We start from the raw sequence: 23,509 nt of genomic DNA on the forward strand, positions 1-23,509 counted from the left end.
CCCCAGCGAGCTAAGTCTCTGGTTTCGGATTTGAGTTCTTCCAAGAACACAGCAGGGCCACCACAGAAGAGCATCATTGGGACACTTGAGAAAATGAGGTCTCCAGGAGGCTCCGGTCTCAGAGTTCCTGTTGCTGGCAGGGCTGGCACTGACTATGTCTCCCTCATTCACGTCTCTGTGTCAAACAGTAGGTCTTACATGTCTGCACCTCCAGCTGGCTTTAGTCTAGGCTTAGACCTCAGGTTTCCCAGCCCCTAGGTTCCCAGTGTCCTCTGTGGGAACAGCAAAGTACATCCTACATGACTGAATCTTCTACACCCAGTGAGACTCAGCCAAGTGTCCTTTCTGGTGGGAAGTCCCTGCCATCCCTTCCTGCACCCAGAGCTGCTCTAGTCACGATTCTGCTAAAGATCTTTCCTTTCTTCCAGTCCATCTCATGATATGGAATGTAACCAGATCTCTGCTGGTAATTAGTAACTCCAGAGATCTTGCACTCAATTGTCTCAAACCCAAGATTAGGCACAGTTCCACAAACAAAAGCAAACAGCCTGAATGTAGAAAGGGGTGACAGGGACTTCCCTGCAGAAGGGACACTTGGCCGCCGAGTCTCACTGGGTGTAGAAGTTTCAGTCAGGTGTAGTACACTTCAATGTTCCCAGAGAGGATGCTGGAAAACTACCCAAGTGCTACCTTTCTTTCCACACTAGAGAAAGACTTGTTCCTGCTTCCTGTCCATCAGTCAGGTCTTCAAACATTTTGATTCATTTATCCTCTCACAGGGAGGCCCCTCCTTGGCCTCCCTTCAGTGGTCCAACTTTACTCAAGAGCTGGCCAAGGTGGGCCAGATGATCAGGAGCTGCTGTGCAGGATGACCTTAGTATTCATTTCTGACTGACTCTGTCCCAGCCGTAAGGCGAGTTCTGACTGGGCTTATTCAGTTCTGATGAGGAAACTGCTGGAAGCCCTGAAAAGGCGCTTTGCAGTTACCTCATTCTCCTTCAGTCACCAACTCCTGCTCCCTGCTGTCTTCAGTCCAAGAGACAAGGGAACACACAGTACAAAAATCCAAAATGTGGCTTTGGTTTCTATCAACAGCATCGAGGCCCATCCCACATTGAGGTCCATCTACCTCTTCAGCGAGCACGTGGAGGCACTGGTATTTATTCTGAAGAGCCGCCTCTTCAATCATCTGGAGATGCCTCTGGGGGCTCTGCTAAGCATGTGGACACACACAGCTGCCAAGGCTGACAGGCAGGCCCAGGCAGTCCTGAACCAAGGCCTTGGGTAGTTTTCTAGGACTGAGGGAACACTAAAGTGTGATGAATCTCACCTGACTGAATTTTATACACACAGTGAGACTTGCCCAAGTGTCCCCTCTGCAGGGAAGTCCCTGTCACCCCTTTCTGCACTCAGACTGTATGCTCTTGTTTGTGGAACTGTCCCTAATTACTATTTACTGAATATTCCTTAGATGTAGACCCTACTCTGTAAGTACAGTAGGCATAATAATCCCATTTCCTCAAAACAGCCCTGCGACACAGTACTACTATATTTCTATTATAGTTACTATTGTACTAACAAGGAAACTGAGTCACAGAATCACCAAGTAATTTGCCCAATGTCCCACAGCAAGGTAAGTGATCGAGTCTGGATTTGGACGAAGACTCTCTGGCTCTAGAGCCTATCCTATTAATCACTTCTCTGGAATTACCAGACATTGTAGACTGCACCCCTTGCCTGCCGCATGACTCTTCTGGCAGTGAAGTCCCTGTCCTAGTTACTTTTCTACTGCTGTGATAAGACACCATGCATGGCCAAGGCAACTCATAACATGGTTTCAGAGAGCTAGAGGTCCTGAGAGCAGAACTAAGGAAGCCTACAGCTGGCATCCAGCCCAGCAACTAAGAGCTCACATCTTGAACCACAAGCCAGAGGCAGAGACTGCAGTGGGAATGGGGCGATTCTTTTGAAACCTCAAAGCCTACCCCGCCTTCCACCCAGTGACACACCTCCTCCAACAAGGCCACACCTTCTAACCCTTCCCAAACAGTTCCATTAGCTGGGGACCAGGTACTCAAACATATGAACTTATGGGGGCCATTCTCATTCAAACACCACAGTCTCCCATTGCAGCTAGCATTCCTAGAGGCTGCATCCTCTGCATCCTCTTTTACAAGTACTGCTATGGGCCTCAGCCTCTGACACACTCATGAGGCTAGCTGGCCCAAGCATGGTGGCTAGAGACTGTTTCAGAAGGATGGCAGGGTACAAAGAACAATGACGGCAAAGCAGAACAAACCTGAGCTTTGGCTCCTTAGCCACTCAAGCAGGCCCCTTCCCCTAGCTTCTCTGCTTCACGTTCCTCATTTGTAAAATGAGGACAATACATGCCCCATGGGATTGTTCACATATTCAAAATAATATCAAGTGCCCTCGACAGAATTCATAAACAGTAGCTGTTGTTATTATTAAGGCTTGAACATCTTTTGTGTTCAAGCTCAAGATATTATGTGTCCTGAAAGATGAGGTTGGGGAATAAGGATGAGTCAGAGAAGTATGCGGACATCATTAACAATGATATAAGGTAGCAAGTGTTATTAGCATAGGAATGTCTGGTGCCCATGAGTTGAGGATGTTATTTCAACCCTAGTCAGGTGGTTCTCGCTTCATGAGAGGCCTGATGTCTTAGAAAATGACCTGAACTGGGTCTGAGAGTGTAGCATGAGAGTTCATGCCTGCTATAAAGAAGGCCCTAGGATTAAGTCTCAGCCAGTGTGGGGTTCGTTACAGAAGCAACTACTCAAGGAAAGAAAGGGTGACTCTGGCTCACAGTGGCAGAAGCACCAGTGTATCAGAGCAAAAAGGCAAAGTTGCTGAGGGCAGCAGCCAGAGTAAATCCAAGCGGGAAACAGAGAAAGCAACCTGGAACCAGGGACTAGATAGAACGCACAAAGGCTGCTCCTACAGACCTGCTTCAACCAGCCAGGTTTCTTCTCTTAAAGACTCTACAGTTTCCTCTAACAGTTCCACCAGCCAGGGAACAAGCATGTGAACTTGTAGGGGTCCTTTCAGATTCAATCACAGTATTCCCACCATGAGAAAAACGTGTGTATTCTCAGTATTGCTGTAGACAAACATCTACATAAGACTGTTCAATTGATTGTTGTTTTATATCAAGCAACTCTTATAATACTCATTTTTTTTAGGTTAATATTTTTTGCAGTTTTTTTTAATTAGATATTTTCTTTATTTACATGACAAACGATATCTCCTCTCCCAGTTTCCCCTTCGAAAAAAGGAAAAAAATAAAATAAAATAAAAATAAACAAAAAACAAACCCCTGTTCCCTTTCCCCTCCCTCTGCTCACCACCCCACCCTCTCCTGTTTCCTGGCCCTGGCATTCCCTTACACTGGGGCATAGAACCTTCACAGGGCCAAGGGCCTCTCCTCCCATTGATGACTGACTTGGCCATTCTCTGCTATACATATGCTGCTGGTATGATACTCATTTTTATTGTCACAATATTTTATAAATTTTAAAGAATATGACAAAATAAAACAAACAAACAAACAAAAAACTCTTAAAAAATTCTGTGGAGCAGTAGGATGTCTCACCTAGTAAAAGTGCTTGCCACACCAGTCTGACACCCTGGATTAGATCCTCAGGACCTGTAGCAGATGGAGAGAACTGACTCTCCAAAAGTTGTCCTCTGACCTCCACATATACCAGTGACACACATTTGTCCCTGTACACACACATACCCACAATTTAAAAAATAAGAACAAAGAGTTTGTCTGCCTTTAGTCTCTCTGACCTCTACCCTTTAACTCTATCTACCATCTCCCTCTCCCATCGTCCCCTCATCTATTTATTATTTTTGGTTTTGTTAAGACAGGGTCTCTTTCTATGTAGTCCTGGTCTGGAACTCACAGTCTCCTGAGTGCTGAGATTAAACACTTGCTCATGCCACCATGCTCTGTGAACCTCCTTTTTTTTGTTTTTGTTTTTGTTTTGTTTGTTTTGTTGGGTTTTTTTGTTTTTGTTTTGTTGTTGTTGTTGTTGTTGTTGTTGAGGCAAGTTTTCTCTGTATAATCCTGGCTGCCCTAGAACTTACTCTATACACCAGGTTGGCCTCGAACTCACAGAGATATGCCTGCCTCTGCTTTCCGAATGCTAGGATTAAAGACATACATCACCACTGCCCAGCTGAATCTCCCTGTTCTAATATTGCTAACCTTCACTATACTTGTCATGTAATAGATTGTTCATATATGTACCACCAAGGGGCAAAGTCTAGGAGAGACGTGACAAAATCTTGCCTATTGGTATCTACTGTATGCCTGCTAGTGGTGGCAGAAAGGAAAGTTCAGTTGACAAAATGCCCAGATTCATAAAACTGGTGTTCCAACTAAGGACATAAACATGTAAGGCTTTCAACCTCACCATTTAGATTTCTGGCTTGACTCTTTTGTCTCCTTACCCTCTGCTTTTTTTTCCCCCTCCTGACCAGGGAAGCCCAAGCCTTTGTGGAGAAGTATGAAGGAGCCTTGGGGAAAGGCCAGGGCAAACACCTCTATGCCTACAGGATGATGATGGCTAAGGTATGTGTGGTCTTCAGACAGCAAACTGCGTCCATGTCCGCACGAGGATATGGGAACCACCACAAACCCCTGCCAGCTTGACCATTAGTGCCAGGCTACCCTTAGGAGTCTGAATGTGAGCTCCGGTGGGCCAGTCGGAGTCCTCCAGGAATGGAAACCTTTGCCTGGTTATTTCATACTTATCTCTGGGGCTTCAACTTGTATGAGATTTGTTTTCTCTCCAGTAAATAAACTCATGAAATGAGTGATAGTAAACATCACTGGTACTTAATTTTGTCTTCCAGCTCTCAAATCAAGGCATCCTGATTTAGTGGAAACACAACCAGGCTGTTGAGTTATCAGGCTGAGTGAATAACAAATGTCCCCATAAAGGGTGGGCAGCTCTCTTTTACTGAGCTGTGTTGGAACCTGCTTCAAGTGGCTGGTGTTTTATCTGGGCCTTATTAACTAGCCTTTCTTTTTTGGAGTTAATTACCTCTGATTTAAAAGCTGTGATTCCTCATTCATTTAGTTCCTAATGTGGACCCTGTTTGGGGTTTTTATTATAAATGAAAGCTCTGGCTTTCCCCCTTTATCTTTGGGTTTAAAAAAATATATCTCTTTTCTTGCTTATGATTCTAGATTCATTCTTAAAATCACTTTGACAAAATCCAAAATGGATCATTAAATTTTTGATTAAAATTGTAACTATTTTAACTGACACATAAAAGCATTAAAAAGTATTAGTGCTTTTATGTCAGTTAAATAATTAAATATTAACAGTATACCTTCATGTATGTATATATTGTATGCCATTTAAACCAAATTCAATAAATATAGCACATCTAACATATTTCTTTATGGGGAAACTTTCTAGTCTTTTCTTATAGCCTTTTGCAATACACACAGAAAGCTGGTGTCTATAACCTATTTGCTGTGCAACCAGCTTTGCAGACATCTCCCTCTGTCTAACTCGGCACTCACTGATTAACCTTTCAGCATCTCTCTCCTCTCTAAACCCCTCCCGCCCCAGCCTGCAATAACCATCATTCTCCTCTCAACACTTGTAAGTTCAATTCTTTAAGTTATACATGTGAGTGTGAAATTATTTTAAATCTGTGGTTTTGGTTTAATGTATTTACTCTTTGCATCTAGAATATTGTTTCTCAAGCTTTATTTTGTATCCTTGAGTAAAGTTTGTCGTATAGATTTTTCCACGTTTTAAGTTTATTTCTACATAGCTTATATCTCACTTTTGTGAATGGTATAATTTTTATTTATATAATAGCTGGTTATTAAGGTGTGTGGAAAAGTATTGATTTGTGCATCCATTTTATATCTAGTTCTTGTGTGTGTGTGTGTGTGTGTGTGTGTGTGTTTTGCAGGAGATGGAACCCAGAGCCTCAGACAGGACTTGTGACAAGCATTTTCCCATTATAATCTTTGTATTTGTATTCACTTATTGATTCTAACTTCTTTTTCTTTTAAGATTTATTTATTTATTTTATGTAGTGAGTACAGATTCCCTCTCTTCAGACACACCAGAAGAGAGCATCAGATCCCATTACACATGGTTGTGAGCCACCATGTGGTTGCTGGGAATTGAACTCAGGACCTTTGGAAGAGCAGTCAGTACTCTTAATTGCTGAGCCATCTCTCCAGCCCCAGCATGTCTCCTTTTAGAAACTACAAAGTATGACTTCTGGCAAGAGTTTGTTAGTTTACTCTGTGCACCAGGGCTCCATTGAGTATTTTACATGGTCTGCTTTCCTCATCCCATCCCCAGAGGTAGGCGCACCAATGGGCTGGGCCCTCCCACATGAATCTAATTAAGAAAATGCCCTACAGGCTTGCCTATAGCCTGATCTTATTGAGGCATTATCAATTCTAATATTCCTTCCTCTCAGATGACTTTGGTTTGTGTCAAGTTGAATAAAACTAGCCAGCTCTGCAGGGGAAGGCATTTCGGTTCAATTCTTCTAAGTGTGGTATGTCATTCCTACCTGGAAATGCAGTTTCATGTTTCTCCAGAAGTTTCAACTGCCAAGGTTTAAAATAGGTCTCTATGTCTGCTTATCACTTTAATGAGAATAATTTCACAAAGTTAATAAATGTCAGCCTGAAGTAAACTTTCTCACAGACAAAAACTATCCTGTATTTATAGTTGAATAAGATTTGTGTTTTATTGAAGATAAATAGTAGAATTGTATTAAATACCTTCCCCTTTCAGCTATGAAAACTTCTTTTTATTCCTAGGACAAACATCATTCACTGTAGATTATCTTTAACTTCATAAACACATTTGCTTTTATGGCATTTTTTTTTTTTTGGTGACCTTTCGAGGAGTTTTCTTAAGTTTGATTGGAATTTTAAATCACCTTCACATTCATCTGTCTGTTGGGGCGTTGGTGGGGAGAGGGGGAGTTGGTGGGGAGAGGGGGAGTGCACCACATTGTACCTATGAAGATCAGAGGACAGCTTGAAAGAGCTGATTCTTTCCTTCTGTGTGTGTACCTGGGAAAGGAACTGCGGTCATCAGGCTTGGTGACAGGCACCTTTGCCCCTGAGCCATGATGCTGACCTCTACTCTGAATTTTTATATGTATATATCTGTACACATGAGTGTTATCTGTGTGTGTGTGTGTGTGTGTGTGTGTGTGTGTGTGTGTGTGCATGTGATTCAATGCCCAGCTTCTTTCTCTGCCTCTGTCTGACTCCAGGGCATTTTCAGTACAAGATACTCAAAACCTTGAGAGATTATCCAGTGGTTGCCAAAGAACTCAGCAGTAGGCGGTAACTCCAAAAGCTAAGTTTATAAGATTGTTATAGAAGACAGATGTTGTATTGCTAATTTACATGAGAAATAATTACTGATACAAGAACCAGAAAACGCCGGGCAATGGTGGCACATGCCTTTAAACCCAGCACTTGAAAGGCAGAGGCAGGTCGATTTCTGAGTTTGAGGCCAGCCTGGTCTATAGAGTGAGTTCCAGGACAGCCAGGGCTACACAGAGAAACCCTGTCTCGAAAAACCAAAAAAAGAAAAAAAGAAAAAAACAAAACCACAAACAAACAAACCAAGAACCAGAAAACTTGACATCCATAACATCATTGTTTTGCTTGTTGCTGTTGGCGGGTTTCTGTTGTTTGATTGATTTAGTTATATGGGAAATTAAAGCCAAAATACACTCAGCCCAGATGAGCATCAAGGGCAGACCTACAAGGATAAGCTTAGGGTTGAGTACAGAATCACTTGGGAAAAGGATGAAGAAGCAGGAGGGCTACAGCAGCCTGTATCTGTCATCGAGTGTCCCTATGTCCCTCCAGATACTGTGATCTTACCAAGCAGGGTGTTGCTTACAGACCCATCTTTGCAGCCATCTCTTTCTTCGGAAGAGTAGTGTCCTTGTTCATGTTGTGACCTGTTGAGTGGCATATTGTCAAGTCCTATCTGGGAAATCAGGTCTGGAAGCCTGTCTGATTCCTTCCATCCATCTTCTACTAGCTTTACAACGGGAAATGTCATTTCCTTCACAAATAATTTTACAAAAATTATTTTAATTTTTAAAATTAAATTTTAAAAATTTAAATAATTTTAATTTTAAAATTAAAATTAATTATTAATAATTAAATTTAATTATTAAAATTTTTTAATTTTAATAATTTTTTTAAAATTTTACAAAAGAATCCCAGTGTGAGCTAGAGAGATGGTTCAGTCACTAAGAGCACTTACTGAGAACCCAGCTTCAGGCCCCAGTTCCCACATCAGGTGACTCACAACTCTATGGGGATCTGATGTCCTCTTCTGGCCTCTGTAGATACAGCATACATGTGTTGCACTTACATACATGCAAACAAAACACATAATACGTAAAATTAAAATTAAGTTTAATTTAAGTTTAATTTTAAGTTTAAAGACTATGATCTTGGGATCTGCTTCCCACTATTTCTGAGCTCACATTCTCTGTGATGGAATTTGGTTTCACTTTTTGTTTGTTTTTTGGTTGGTTGGCTGGCTGGCTGGCTGGCTGGGTGATTGGTTGGTTGTTTGGTTGTTTGTTTGGTTGGTTGGTTGGTTGGTTGGTTTGAGCCAGTGTTTCATGTAGTCCACGCTGGCCTTGAACTCTATTCTTCCTGCCTCCACTTCCAGAATGCTGAGATTACAGACATGAACCTTCGTGTTTCAGTTTATTTTCCTGTTGTTGTAGTGAACACTCTGACAAAAGCATCTTAAGTAAAACTGAAGTTTTACTTCTGTTCACAGTAACTCTACACAGTTCAGCATGGCAGAAAAGCCAGAGATGGGAACTTGAAACAGCCAGTCCACTCACATCCTTGATCAGGAATCAGAATAAACCAGAGGAAGGGCTTAGCTATGAAGTCCCAGGGCCTAACCCCAGTGACAGAGGAAGGGCTTAGCTATGAAGTCCCAGGGCCTAAACACAGTGACCCAGTTTCCAGAAAGGCTTCATCCCCTAAGGGTTCCACAACCTCTCTTCACACTACCTGAGGACCATATGTTCAAACAGGCAAACCTATGGGGAACAGTCACATTCAAACAACAATAGCAGGCAATAATTACAGACTGAGCCACATTGCTGGCCCCTGCGGTTTCATCTTTGCCCTTTTTGTTTTAGAGGTTTTGTTTTATTTATTTATTTATTTATTTATTTTTCGAGACAGAGTTTCTCTGTATAGCTCTGTATAACTCACTCTGTAGACCAGGCTGGCCTCAAACTCAGAAATCTGCCTGCCTCTGCCTCCCAACTGCTGGGATTAAAGGCATGCACCACCACCACCGGGCTTGTTTTATTTTTAAAATTTGTATTGCATATGTTCATTGCATGTTTAATGGTTACATTTTGTGCAAATATACATTGTATGTTGAACACATCTCCCCTTCCCTGCCCCTTTCTCAACCCTACCCTGTTCAGTTAATCCTCTTTGTTTCTCTAAATAAGTTCTCGTCTACTTTCATGTCTCATATGTGTGTATGTGCGTATGCATTTGTATATGTATATGTATAAACACACATACATATACACACCAGTATACACATGATTGTACGTATCTATATAACAATCCAGCAAGCACACACAGAGAAGCGCTATATCTGTCTTTCTGGAACTGGCCTAACTTAGTAGGATCATCACCAAACTCTGTTCATTGTGCTGGGAAACACTTGTTCTTTATTTACCACATCTTCTTTATTCATCCCTCTGTTCTTGAACATTTACCTTGAGTCTGTGACCTTACTGTTGTGAACAGAGCTACAATAAGCATTGATGTCCAAAGACCTCTATGATACATTCACTTAAAGTCTGTTGAGTAAATACCCAGAAGTGATACAGTACATTGACTTCGTGAGAATCCTTTCTATTGGTTTCCATAGTTCCTGGATTAGCTTACAGTCAAGACCTGCACACGGCTTTCCCACCCCTCCCCCCTCTCATCCTCAGCAGCATTCATTGTCACTTGTTTTCTTAATGACTGCCTTTCTGACTGAAGTGACATGAAATCACAATATAGAGAATTTGCAGTTCTCTGATGGTTAGTGAACTCAGTTGGACATTTTATTGGTCACTTGTGCTTCATCTTTTGAAAATTCTCTATTCATTTCATTAGTCATTGATTGATTGAATGAATGAATGATTGAGACAAAGTCCCTCTATGTAGTCTTCCTAGAACTTGATACATAGAACTGAGAAGCCTCAAACTCAAAAGATCTCTGCCTCTCAGGTACTGGGATTGAAGGCATGCACCATCACACCCAGACAGCCCATTTTTCTATTGAGCTGTTTGATTTCTCATTGTCCTGCTTTTCAGTTCTTTCTCTATCCTGAGAAATGTATCTCTCAGGATATATATCTCTCAGATGACTGGCAAAGATACTCTCCCATTCTATGGTGTCTCTTCTCTTGATGACTTGTTTCATCTGCCATGAAGATTTTTTTATATATTTTTTTAAGATTTATATTTATATGTAACTATACTGTAGCTGTCTTCAGACACACCAGAAGAGGGCATCAGATCCCATTACATATGGTTGTGAGCCACCATGTGGTTGCTGGGATTTGAACTCAGGACCTTTGGAAGACGAGTCAGTGCTCTTAACCACTGAGCCATCTCTCCAGCCCCCGCTATGAAGATTTTTAATCTCATGACGGCTGATTTGTCCATTGTTGGCATTGTTTTCTCAGTAGCAGAAGTAGCAGAATCTTTTATCTATACTTGCATCTTGAAACGCTGTCCCTACTTCTTACTGTGGTTTCGGGGCCCTACATTGAGGTCTTTGATCCGTCTGGCATTGATTGTTGTGAGACAGGAGATACAGTGTCATTCCCGTCTGTGTGGATCTCTGCTTTGCTCAGCACCAAGGCTCTCTATATCTTTGGCATCTTTGTCATAGATTACATGGCTGCAGGTATGCTAGGTTTGTATCTGGGTCCTTCCTCTGTTCATTATAGAGGTCTTTCTCTTCTTTGATTAGCTATATTTCTAAATATTTATTATTTTCAGTGTTACTTTGAATCTGGTATTTTTCCTAACTTTTTTCACCGAGAGTGCATTGTTGATATATGAAGATCACTGTTTTTGTTGATCTTGCTGTTGTTGTTTTATATTGACTTGGTGCACTGCAAGTTTTAATAATATAGATAGCCAGGCAGTGGTAACATGTGCCTTTAATCCCAGCACTCAGAAGACAGAGGCAGGAGGTTCTCTGTGAGTTCAAAACCAGCCTGATCTACAGAGGAATTCCAGGCTAGCCAAAGCTACACTTTGTTTCAAAAATTTTTTTTAAAAAGCAAACTAACAAACCAAAACCAAAACAAGCATGCTAGGAGCCTCGCAGCCTGGGGCAGGTTGAAACAGAACACAGAGTAAGGAAGATTCTGGTGTGGCTTTAAACACTGATGGTCTCTAGACACTCTAGCTCTCTAACTATACTGAATGCTGATGATAACTTCTAAAAAGTCCTTTTTTTTTTTCTTTTGGTTTTTCAAGACAGGGTTTCTCTGTGTAGCCCCAGCTGTCCTGGGACTCACTCTGTAGACCAGGCTGGCCTAAAAAAACTCTAAAAACTTTCTTGCTAATTCTGAGGGTTAAAAGTCGCAGGCTTGCCGGGCGGTGGTGGCGCACGCCTTTAATCCCAGCACTTGGGAGGCAGAGGCAGGCGGATTTCTGAGTTCGAGGCCAGCCTGGTCTACAGAGTGAATTCCAGGACAGCCAGAATTACACAGAGAAACCTTGTTTCGAAAAAACCAAAAAAAAAAAAAAAAAGTCGCAGGCTTAAGCAATTAACACCTGTAGCCTAACAGCAGGAGATTAATATATAGCCTTTGTCCTCTCTCTGCAGGAATTGTGCGGCTCTCTCAGCCTGCTAGTCAAAGGAAGAAAAGGGGACACATTGAAAAGTGATTTCTGCAGTTATTTCTAAATTGTAAAAAGTTCCTATGAAAACTCTCTAAGAAAAAGGGGGGAAACGGAAAGAGGGATAAGGAAAAATTCGTCCTTCTCTCTTTGTCCTCAGCACTTATACATCTTTCGGAATACACAATCACATGGTAAAAAGTTCATCACAAGTTTACGCATAAAATCAAATCATAAATCAAACAAGAAGTTTACAACAGTGAATGTTTACATGCATATCCATTAGGGGTAATTATCCCACTAATCACTCATCACCTGTCTCAACTCCACAGGTTCATTGAGAGTTAAAAAAACATAACTCTATGAGCGAAGTTTTAAATAGACAAATCCAATCAATACTTTATCTTCTGTCCCAGAACCTATTATATATCATTAACTTCCTTATTATGACCTTTGGTTAATGGTTTTACAACCTCTTGAAATGTGCTCTGAGTAGTAGAATGCCTGGTTACAATCTAGAAGCAATTAACTGGTGACACATGGGAGACTGGAGGAGTTCTCCTTGAAGTTTTGACGAAAGCAAATAATAGCAGTCCCACTATAAAGGAGCTTAATAAATACTGATATAAATCTAGTATGATCATCATTAAGAATTAAGAAGTCATCTATTTGTCTATATAGCATCACTACAAGACAGTATATCTTCATAGATCTGTAGAGATCTGTTCAAAAGTGTGGGCCCTAATGATTATTATATATGTTTTAATAATAACAGAAGAAGCATATTAATAGCAGGAATATTTCCTAAAATGATTTTCCCCTGGCCCTTGCCTATGGGAGAAACTCTGTTGTGGATTATTATAATCTGAGGCAGACCATCTCAGGAAGATCACCTGCTTGCTCCTGACACAAGCATGCACCACAACACCCAGCTTGATTCTTAAATCCAACCAGTGACTCAAAGAAAGGCTAACCTCAGAAGACATCATCACAGGCTGAAGAGATGGCTCAGTAGTTCAGAGCATTGGCTGTTCTTTGAGAGGACCCAGGTTTTATACCCAGCACCCGCATAACAGCTTACATTTGCCCAGTTCCAGGGGATCTTGCACCCTCACACAGACATTCATACAGACAAAATGCCAATGCACATTAAAATAAATGAATAATAAAATAATAATCTATTTATCTGCTTATTTATTTTTCATGGTATGCCTTTGTTTGTATGTGCATGCTTGTGCCCAGGGAGGCCAGAAATTGGGCATCAGATCCCCCTGGAGCCGGAGTTAGGGACAATTGTGAGCCACCTAATATGAATGCTGGGAACTGAACTTGTGCTCATCGGCAAGAGAGGTCTCTCTTAAACAGAGAGCACTCTCCCAGCAGAGGTTTGTCAGTCTCATTAATTTTTTCACAAACGGGTTCTTGCTTGACTTTGTGTAGCCTTCTTTCAATCTATGTTCTATTTATCTATGTATCATTTCTGCTGTCTACTTTAGAATTGGTAGCTTGTTTTTTGAGAGCTTTTGAGAGCTTTTTTGCATGATTATTTGATAGCTCTGAGATTTGTTGTTGCTGCTGCTGCTTTTGTTTTTTGAGACAAGGTTTTTCTGTGTAGCCTTGGCTATCCTGGAACTTGCTCTGTAGAACAGGCTGGCCTTGAACTCAGATCCAACCGCTTCTGTCTCCCAAGTGCTAGGATTAAAGGCATAGGTCACCATTCCCAGCTCTCAGATTTTTAATATAAGAACTTATTGCCACAAACTTTCCTCTTAGGACTGACTTGGCTGTGTCCCAGAGGTTCTCATAGAATAAATATGTGTTCATTATCACTCGTCTTCAGAATTTTTTAAATTTCCTCGCTTATTTCCTGGATGACCCACTGTTTGTTCAAAAACAGTGTCTGTTAGTCTCCAAGAATTTATGTGGTTTCTGTAGTTTTTCTTGTATAGATTTCTAGTAACTCCACTGTGGTGTCTGACACAAGGAGTTGTCTCATTTTTTTATTTTTTTTAGACTTGATACATATCCTAGGATATGATCAGTTTTAGAGAAGCTTCCATGTGCTGCTGAGAAAAAAAAAAAAAGAGTGTGTATTCCCTATCCATTAAGTAGATTATCCTGTATATGTCTATTAAGTCCTATTCACCCAAAGGACATTTTAACTCTGGAGTTTCTTTCTTTTGGGTTGGGAAGCCCTATCCAAATATCAGAGTGGAGCATTGAAATCGTCCATTAACATTGTGTCAGGTCCTGTGCCATCTTTTATGTCTTTTCATGTTTTATGAGAAGGGGCCCTTGGGATTTGGTGCATAAACGTTACAACTGTTAAGTCATCCTTTTATTAATGTGCAATGTCCATTTTTATTTCTTCTCATTAGTTTTGATCTGAAGTTTAGAGAGTCTGATATCCGGGTGGCTGAGCCTGTTTCTTTATGCTTTATATTGGCCTGCTCACTTATTTTGCATCCTACAGTTGTTGTTTTGGTATCTTTGTCAGATAAGTGTGTTTCTTGGAGACAACATACAGTTGTAACCCAGCCACTATTCTGTATCTTTTTAGTGGTGAGATGAGGGTTGCATTTAAGGTTATGATAGGTGTTTGCTATTTCCTATAAGTCTGTTAGATGGTGCTCTTGTTCACCGAATTATCTATCTATAGATAGAAGTGTGTGTGTGTGTGTGTGTGTGTGTGTGTGTGTGTGTGTGTGTGTATGTAACTGTAACACATTCCTTAGAGAGTCAGCTCAGAAAGAGGGAAGGATATCCAGGCTCATACTCATTCACACCTTCCTAACCCAGGAGTAACCTCGTTGTTTTGGGGCCTGTGGATCATACAGCAAAGCACACCTCACGTCCAGGATACAAAGAGAGAGGGAAAAGGCCAGATCTGGTGATGCATGTCTAGCACTCAGAAGGCTGAAGCAGAAGGACCTGGAATTCCAGGCAGCCTGGGATCACCACAAGACCCTATCTCAGAAAGAGGGTGAGGAAAAGAGAGAAGGTGAACACTGGAGTAGGGGAAGGGGACTAGGGTTTCACTGTCCAGTTTAGGCAGGCACCCAATGACTTAGGGACTTCCTATTAGGCTCCATGACCTAAAATTTCCACCATCACTTGATAGCACCCCTCTGGGAGCAAATCTTGAGCATACACACTTTTGGGGGACATTCAAGCTCCAAACTATCAGAAAAGGAGGAATTTTTCCTATTTTTAACTATTATTTTAATTTGAATAGTAATTAATACTTTACATCCCAGTCACAGCCCCCACCTCCCTCCTCTTCTCCCAGTCCCACCCTCACAAATTCCTTCCCCATTTCCCCCGCCTCTCTGAAGAGAAGGAGAAGCCTCCCTTGAGTACCACCTGAGGCATCAAGTTGCAGCAGGACTAAGCGTTTCTTCTCCCACCAAGGCTCTACCAGGTAGGCCAGCTAGGGGAAGGAGACCCATTGACAGGCAACAGTGTCAGAGACATTCCCCACTCCAATTGTTAGGGGGACCCACATGAAAACTGAACTGCACATCTGCTACAAATGTGTAGGGGGGCTAGGTCCAGCTCCTGCATGCTCTTTGGTTGGTAGCTCAGTCTCTGTGAGAGGAATTCTTTCTTTAGTCCCTTTCACCCCTGGTGAGTAATTCACCCAGGAAAAGGAGGAGCAGACCTGGACCAAGATCTCTCAGTGCAGCTTTGCAACACTTCCAGAAAGCTGAGGCACTTGGTTTGCTGCCAAGTCTGAGTGCCTTCTGAGGTTTCTTTCTCATTGATTTTTGTTTTAACATGAAGGAAGTTTTATCAGAGGATCCAGAAAATGTACACAGAACTTTAAGATTCATATCAAAATGTCCAAATTTGGATTATCTTCCACACTATACACATATAATATGCCATAGCCCTAGCTTCTGCAAATGTCTCCTGACCCTACACACCCCACCTGCCACTGCCCTACCTCTCTCAGCATCCTCCCTACTGGAGCCAGGCTTCCTACCTTTCTGTGTCCATGCTCCATTCCCTTCTCAGCCCCACACTTCAACACTTATACCACGTACATACACACACCACACATATACACACCACATACAAATACATACCACATACACACATACATATATACCACACACACATACACATGCACACCACACATATACACATATACATACCACATACACACAAATACACACCCCATACACACAACACACACACATACATACCACACCCCACACACATACACATGCACACCACACATATACACATATATATACTACATACACACAAATACACACCCCATACACACAACACACACACACATACCACACCCCACACACATACACACCCCATACACACACACAACACACACATACACACACCACACACATATACATGTAAGGAGAGAGAGAAAGAGAGAGAGAGAGAGAGAGAGAGAGAGACTGCCTGTTTCCCTCAGCATTCCCCCTACTGTTGCCATGCTGCCTGCCTTCCTTCTTTCCTATCCATACTCCATTCTATTCTCTACCCCTTATCTCAACATTTCAACACACACACATACACACACATGCACGCACGCACACACACACTGCCCTACTTCCCTCAACATCCCCTCCCCACGCCAACCCCATGTCCTGACTGTGCCCCTTAGTGTTTAAAGTCAACGTGTCGGTTACTCGGTTTTATCTGTTTCATTTCAGAAATGGGTCAAGTTTAAGAGGGACTTTGACAATTTCAAGACTCAATGTATTCCCTGGGAAATGAAGATCAAGGACATTGAAAGTCAGTATATTTTGGTGTCGCTGTTTTTAACTGGTTTTCTCAAAGAAATCTCCCCAAGGCTTGGAATCAGAGAGTACTCGGCCTTCTGGTTAGATAACTTCATAGATTCTGTTGCATCAGGAAAGGTGTGCACTGGATGAGTACAGGAACCAGATTCAAATCCAGGTTCCTCACTTTCTGATGCGAGAGGTCAGGTAGCTCAAAGAGTTTCAGGTTGTCTCTCTGCAATAAGAAAACCAAGCTTTAGCTGTTTGTGTGAAAGGCTGATGTAAAAAGACCAGTCATGCGGGCAGCGCTGGTTTCTTCGCTGACACGGTCCGCTGCCCTCTCTTCCCTCCCAGGTCACTTCGGTTCTTCTGTGGCATCCTACTTCATCTTTCTGAGATGGATGTATGGAGTTAACCTCGTCCTTTTTGGCTTAATATTTGGTCTAGTCATCATCCCAGAGGTAAGAGCAGAATTTCCTGTCTTCAGAGAGTGTTGATGAAGCTTCACCACAGCCAGCGTCTTCATTTATATCCTCCAAATATTTTTTTTGCTATAATCTGCCATTCTTTAAAAACAAAAACCTGTTTTTAGAAAAGATATTGCTATGTAGTCCAGACTTCCATCAAACTCATAATCCCCCTGCCTCATTCCTCCCAGTGCCTTTATTATAAGCATACCCCGCATGCACAGCTCTGTTTAAAGTCAGTATTCATCAAGAGAACCTGCCCGTGTTTGCTTGTCATGTCAATTGCCCTGGTAGTTCAGTACAAAACATGGAACTTAGGTTGTGAATTAAGAAACTGATAACACATTTTCTGACTTTCATTAAAATGAAAGAAAAATTAAGACTTCGGTTAATTTTTTTCTTTTACCCTGGGGAAAAAGAGAGGTGGGCAAAACTAAGCAAAAGGTAAATAAATTATAAGAAAAGTCAGGGAAATGATTAGGAGATGAGCTCTCTCTTGAGGTGGAAGAGGGTACAATTCTCGAGATTTACCGAGTCATGTTGCTTTTGTTTTTAGTGTGTCAGGGGCATGATGTTTTATGAGCACATATGTGCACACATATGTGTGCCTGTGCACATGTGCAGGGGCCAGAGAAGATATAAGATTTCCATATCTATATCACTTTGCAATGTATAACCTTAAGACAGACTCTGCCAACTAGACACAGTGGTGCACGCCTTTGATCCTAGCACTCGGGAGATAGAGGCAGGCAGATCTCTATGTGTGCAAAGCCAGACTGGTCTATGTTTTAAGCTCCAGACCAGTCATGGCTACACAGAGAGAATCTGACTTAAACAAGTAAACAAGCAAACACAGACGGGTTCTCTTGATGAATCTGAAGTGTAGTCAATAGCCAGCAAGCCTAGTGATCCTCTTACCCCGCTCCCCACCCCTTCACACACACACACACACACACACACACATACACACACACACATACACACACACACACACATACACATATACATACACACACGCACACAGACACACACACATACATACACACACACACACACACACACACACACACACACACACACACCGAGCTTACCTGCACTGTGGCTGTACTCGACTTTTTGTATGGGTGCTGGGGACTCTGACCCAGGTCCTCATGCTCATACAGCAAGAACTCATAGGCAGCCAACTCCCCAGCCCCAAATTTGTGGAGTTTTTAAAAGCTAGATGATAGTTGGGCAAAAAAGGAGTTAAGTTTCATTATTATGACTGACTATACTTAGATATTGTGTATGCTACTTTAGGTGTAGAATATTTGCCAGTAACAGTAAAAATTAAAATGTAGGGCTGGACAGATGGCTCATTGGGTAAGAGAACTGACTGCTCTTCCGAAGGTCCTGAGTTCAAATCCCAGCAATCACTTGGTGGCTCAGAACCATCTGTAATGGAATCTGATGCCTTATTCTGGTGTGTCTGAAGACAGCTACAGTATACTCATATATATTAAATAAATAAATCTTTAAATAAGCATTAAATTTGTGCAAAAAAATTAAAATGTAGAAAAAAAGGAAACACAAGAGCTTGGGTAACACATGCCTGTGACATCAGCACTGGAGGGCAAAGGCAGGAGGAACACTGCAAGTTCTAGGCCAGCCAGGACCATACCCAGAGAAGGCTGGTGGGGGTGTGGGGGAGAGAGAGACAAACCTGAAAACATGAACCTGTAAATTAACCAGCAAAAGAGTGTAGTGAAATACCAAGAACTAGTGCTACAAAAGCTGAGAACAGTGTCATGTGTCTTCAGCATTTGTCAAATTAAAAAAAAAAAATCTACTTTAGCCAATAGGTCAAAAAATTGAATAGTTTGTATATTTTATACTAAAAACACAATTTGTCTACAAATAATATCACTGCAGAAGCTCCCAAATCCAGGTATTCTACAAAAAAAAAGTGCTCAACTTTATATAAAAGACTATGTGAAGATGGTTACAGTCATTAAATAGACAAACATTGCCAACAAATCTCTATGCTCTTGCTATCTGATTTATAATACACTAAAAAATGTTAACATAAGAACAATAACTCTATAAAATAACTAGTAAAAATTAATAGTCTAGGAGATTTCCATTAGAAACAATGTAAAGTTTAATGGTCAAAAAAATAATCTCATATTTTTAAAAAGACAATCTTTGGTATGAAAGGATGGATCAACTGCCAGAGTGTCTACTGCTCTTCAAGAAGGCTGGTGTCTGTCAGGTCAGGTGGCTTACAACCACCTGTAACTCCAGTTCCTGGAGATCTGATATAATTTTCTGGCCTCCTTGGATGCCCCCATATACTCACAGAGATACACAGATACACAGATCCAGACAGACAGAAAGACAGACAGACTCAGACAGACACACATACATGCACACATGCATGCATGCATTCACACTCACGGACACACAAATAAAAAATACTTCTTGAAAAGCCAGTCCCTCCTAAGTCAGTATGCAGATCTGGTCCAATTCTGATCTTTCTATAAGGGTATGAGTGAGGCTCATCTCACAGAAGGACATGGGATTTGTTAAATATATACAGTTACCATTCACATTTTCTCCACTTATACTCTGTCACCTGTCCCCACGGGAGGTGCTGATGGGCATGCCCTACGGAAGTATACCCAGAAAGACGGTACCTCGGGCTGAGGAAGAGCGAGCTATGGACTTCTCTGTCCTTTGGGATTTTGAGGTACGAACCATGGTGTCCATGCACCTCCACTTTGACATTATAAAGCTGGTGTCTTTCACTCTCAGAGTCAAACTTCAGCCCCTCAGAAGTGAGTGACAGGAAACCGGAGTAAGTTCCAGGTACCCAGCCTCACTGCTCCAAGGGATTTCTTTATCTTCTATTTCACTCGGGGATCCCTAGGAAAATGTCCTATAGGTATTACACTGAGTTGTTGAAAAATGACACTTTCTTCAAATAGAACCCTTATTAAACAAAATGCTTCCCCACCCTTTTGCCTATGCTGTGTTTATTTGATCAGGGCTGCTGTTGGGATGCCTTGCCGTGTGTACAGATGGTTACACCTCCATTTCCTCTGCTGCCAGAGTGAACTTCGTAAAATGCAGAGGGAGCATACCCCTCTCCTAATTCAGCTAACCCTTGCTTCCCACTCCCAGTTCTTCCCTGAGCTTACAAAAGAACCCTGTGCGCCTCCAACTGTTACCTAAGGCCTCACAAGTCAGTGTCCCATATTACCAAGTCAAGGACATCTCTGTACACACAGTACTGTAGTGCCTCACCCACTGCTGATGGACCTGTCCCTGGAATCTTCTTCCTCACCCTCCATGCCTCTCATCTGTAGCTTCAAAGGGTTCCTGAGGTCATGTTGCCTGGCAACAGAGTTGCCTACAGTGTCATAGGCTGGCATCCTCCAGCTTTAGAGTCAAACTTGAGTCTCCTCAGAAATGAGTGATGACTAGTTGCAGTAATTTCCCAGGGTACCCAGCCACATTGCTGCCAGGGATTCTCTTTACTTTTTCTTACCCAGGAATCCGTTGAAATCTCTTACCTACCAAAAGCAAAAGCATGGAATTCATTCAACAATTCTTTATGTTGTATTCAGCAAAGAAATATTAAAAAGTACTAAAATTTAAATTAATGCTATACTTAACTAATATAAAGTCTACTCACTACTAAAGCCAAGTGCACTTAAAAGCCAAAAATAAAACAGGGACAGATAAAATGGGTAATCATGCCTGATAACCTGGGTTTGACCCCTAAACCCACATGATAGGAGATGACTGATTCCCATAGGTTGTCCTCTGACCTCCATATGTGTACTGTGCTACATGTATGTCTACAAAGACACACACACACACACAAATGCACACATGCATGGATGCAGGAACACACACGCATACACATACACAGTTTTCTGGGGTCATTTTGAAATGTTACAAAAGTCCACAAACCCTTGTTTATTTCTGGCCTGCACAGTCAGGAAGCAGAGAAATGACTACAAGTCACTTAAGAACCTGATTGTCAAACACAATAGCTTGGAGCTGGGCATTCTTGGGTGCATATGTACATGTGCTCACTTGCATACACCCACTCACCTCTCCTCCCTGAACCTCCATGCTCTCTGTGCAGTGGAAGAATAACAAAGGGACAGACGATGACTGTGGATGGCCTCTGGAAACACTATAAATTGAATGTTTGGAACTCTTCCTCTGTACATCTGCTTTAAAACTCTGAGACAGAAATCCCCGATAGAACGGAGATGGACAATTAATCTCTCCTCTGAGATTATAATCACAGAGACTTTGGATGTCTTTCCTGCAGGGCTACATCAAATATTCTGCTCTCTTCTATGGCTACTACAACAACCAGCGGACCATTGGGTGGCTGAGGTACAGGCTGCCCATGGCTTACTTTATGGTGGGGGTCAGCGTGTTTGGCTACAGCTTGATGATCGTCATTAGGTCGTAAGTATAAGGGTCTTGAATAAGTAAATATGCAAGTGGGGTTGTGTATACATAAGTTGCAGATAAGTAAATAAGTGGGGTTTGATCTTTCTTCATTCAAATGGCTCTCCTCTGACTCCTCTGTGTGTATTTACTTTCCTGTGATATACTTCTAGAACAAACAAATAAGCAATTATACAAGTCTAGTACCTTATCACTGCTGTGACCAGGTAACTGACAAAGGCAACTTAAGGGAGAAAGGTCTGATTTGGGCTCACAGTTCTAGGGTCTAATACTTCATGGCAGGGATGCTCTGGTGGCAGGAGCTTGAGGTAGCTGGTCACATTGCCTCTACAGTCAGGAAGCAGAGACATGATTGCTAATCAATTGAGTGGTTGAGCCTCCTTTTTATTCAGTCCAGGAGCCTAGCCCATGGCACAGTGCCACCAGCAGTTTGGTCTTCCCAGCTCTATTAACCTAGGCTCGATAACCCCTCACCAGCATGTCCAGAAGGGTGTCTCCTAGGTGGTTCTAGATCTTGTCAGGTTGACATTCAGTATTAGTGATCACACCAAGCCAATGCAGATTATACATGATAAGCCAGATAATATGTGAAGCTCCTGGAAATGAACTTTATGAGATGAAACCCCTCTAAATGAGGCAGAGCACAGACAGTGGCGTGCAAGTTGGAAGTATATGCTGTAAGCAGGAGAAGCACGTATACAAAGGCCCAATGACAGCAAATGATTTCAGAATTCCTATCAGGACAGCCCATCCAGTTTTCCAAACTAGCAGAAGGCCATTGTGGCTTGAGACAGACTGTGGTATCTGATAAAGTGGCTGGAAGTTTCTCCAGGGCTCAGCCTCCTCAGAATGAATGAATGAATGAATGAATGAATGAGCAAATAAATAAATGTGCCAATCCTGTCATTTACATATATATAAAGAATAGACCTATACCAAAAGAATTTGTATGGCTGTGGTTAATCATGGTGGCCTCTCTGTCCCCAACTCTACTTTCCTCAGTGGTCAGGACTGGCCTTTATATGTCAGTGTCTCTTTTATTCATTCTTATATGTACATATATGTATTCCTCAATCACTCTATGCCTTAGTTTTTGAGATAGGAGCTCTCAGTGAACCTGTAGTCTACCAGTTCAACCAGACTGTCTGGCCAGTGAGCTCTGGGGATCCATCTGTCTCTACTTCCCCAGCCCTGGAATTGCAGACACACCTGGCTCCCTACCTAAGTGCTAGGAGCCCCAACTTGGGTCCTTTTGCCAGTAGCAAGCACTTTAACAGTGAGTTCATCTACCCCAGCTTTATCTAATCCTCTTAATTCATATTCTTTGAAGAAAAAAATTAGTTCAGTCCATGAATATGGAATGTTTCTGTGATGAACCCAAACCACCTAGGTCCTGTGGAACAGCAAGTCCAAACAGTCAACAGGCAAGATAGAATCAGGGGGAGCACAAAACTCCCACACTATCTGGCGAAATCCATGATTGGTTTCCATGTCACTGAGCAGCAGGGAGTACTGAGAGGCTGGGTCAGGTAGGATGAAACAGGTCCTTGTGCTTTCATCCAAGCTTGCTGAAGGATGTATTAACCTGATCATCTACCCAACATCTTCAAGAGTTACTGAGTTTTTATTAAATACTTTTTTATTTTTTATTTTATTAAATACTTATTTATTTTATGTATATGAGCATTTTTCATGTATGTATGTGTACCACATGTGTGCCTGGTGCCCAGGAAGGTCAGAAGTGGGTATCGGATCCCCTCGACCTGTAGTTATAGACAACTGTAGCCACCATGTGGTTGCTGGGAATAGAACCTGGGTCCTCTGCAAGAGCAACAAGTGCTCTAACCACGGAGACATCTCAGCCC

General features: G+C 42.0%; 1 protein-coding gene across 1 annotated transcript in view; it reads left to right on the plus strand.

Moving 5' to 3' along the window:
* Tmc2 (transmembrane channel like 2) overlaps nucleotides 1-23,509 on the plus strand; it is a 68,182-nt gene that overhangs the window by 19,296 nt on the left and 25,377 nt on the right. Inside the window, exons 4-8 of the mRNA XM_031373657.1 lie at nucleotides 4,513-4,603; nucleotides 16,636-16,717; nucleotides 17,059-17,165; nucleotides 19,801-19,899; nucleotides 21,499-21,641. Of these exons, the coding sequence (XP_031229517.1) occupies nucleotides 4,513-4,603; nucleotides 16,636-16,717; nucleotides 17,059-17,165; nucleotides 19,801-19,899; nucleotides 21,499-21,641 (522 nt within the window). The remainder of the gene's footprint in view (nucleotides 1-4,512; nucleotides 4,604-16,635; nucleotides 16,718-17,058; nucleotides 17,166-19,800; nucleotides 19,900-21,498; nucleotides 21,642-23,509) is intronic.

The sequence above is a fragment of the Mastomys coucha genome, unplaced genomic scaffold (genome assembly GCF_008632895.1).
Source record: "Mastomys coucha isolate ucsf_1 unplaced genomic scaffold, UCSF_Mcou_1 pScaffold15, whole genome shotgun sequence".
NCBI classification, from domain to species: Eukaryota; Metazoa; Chordata; class Mammalia; order Rodentia; family Muridae; genus Mastomys; species Mastomys coucha.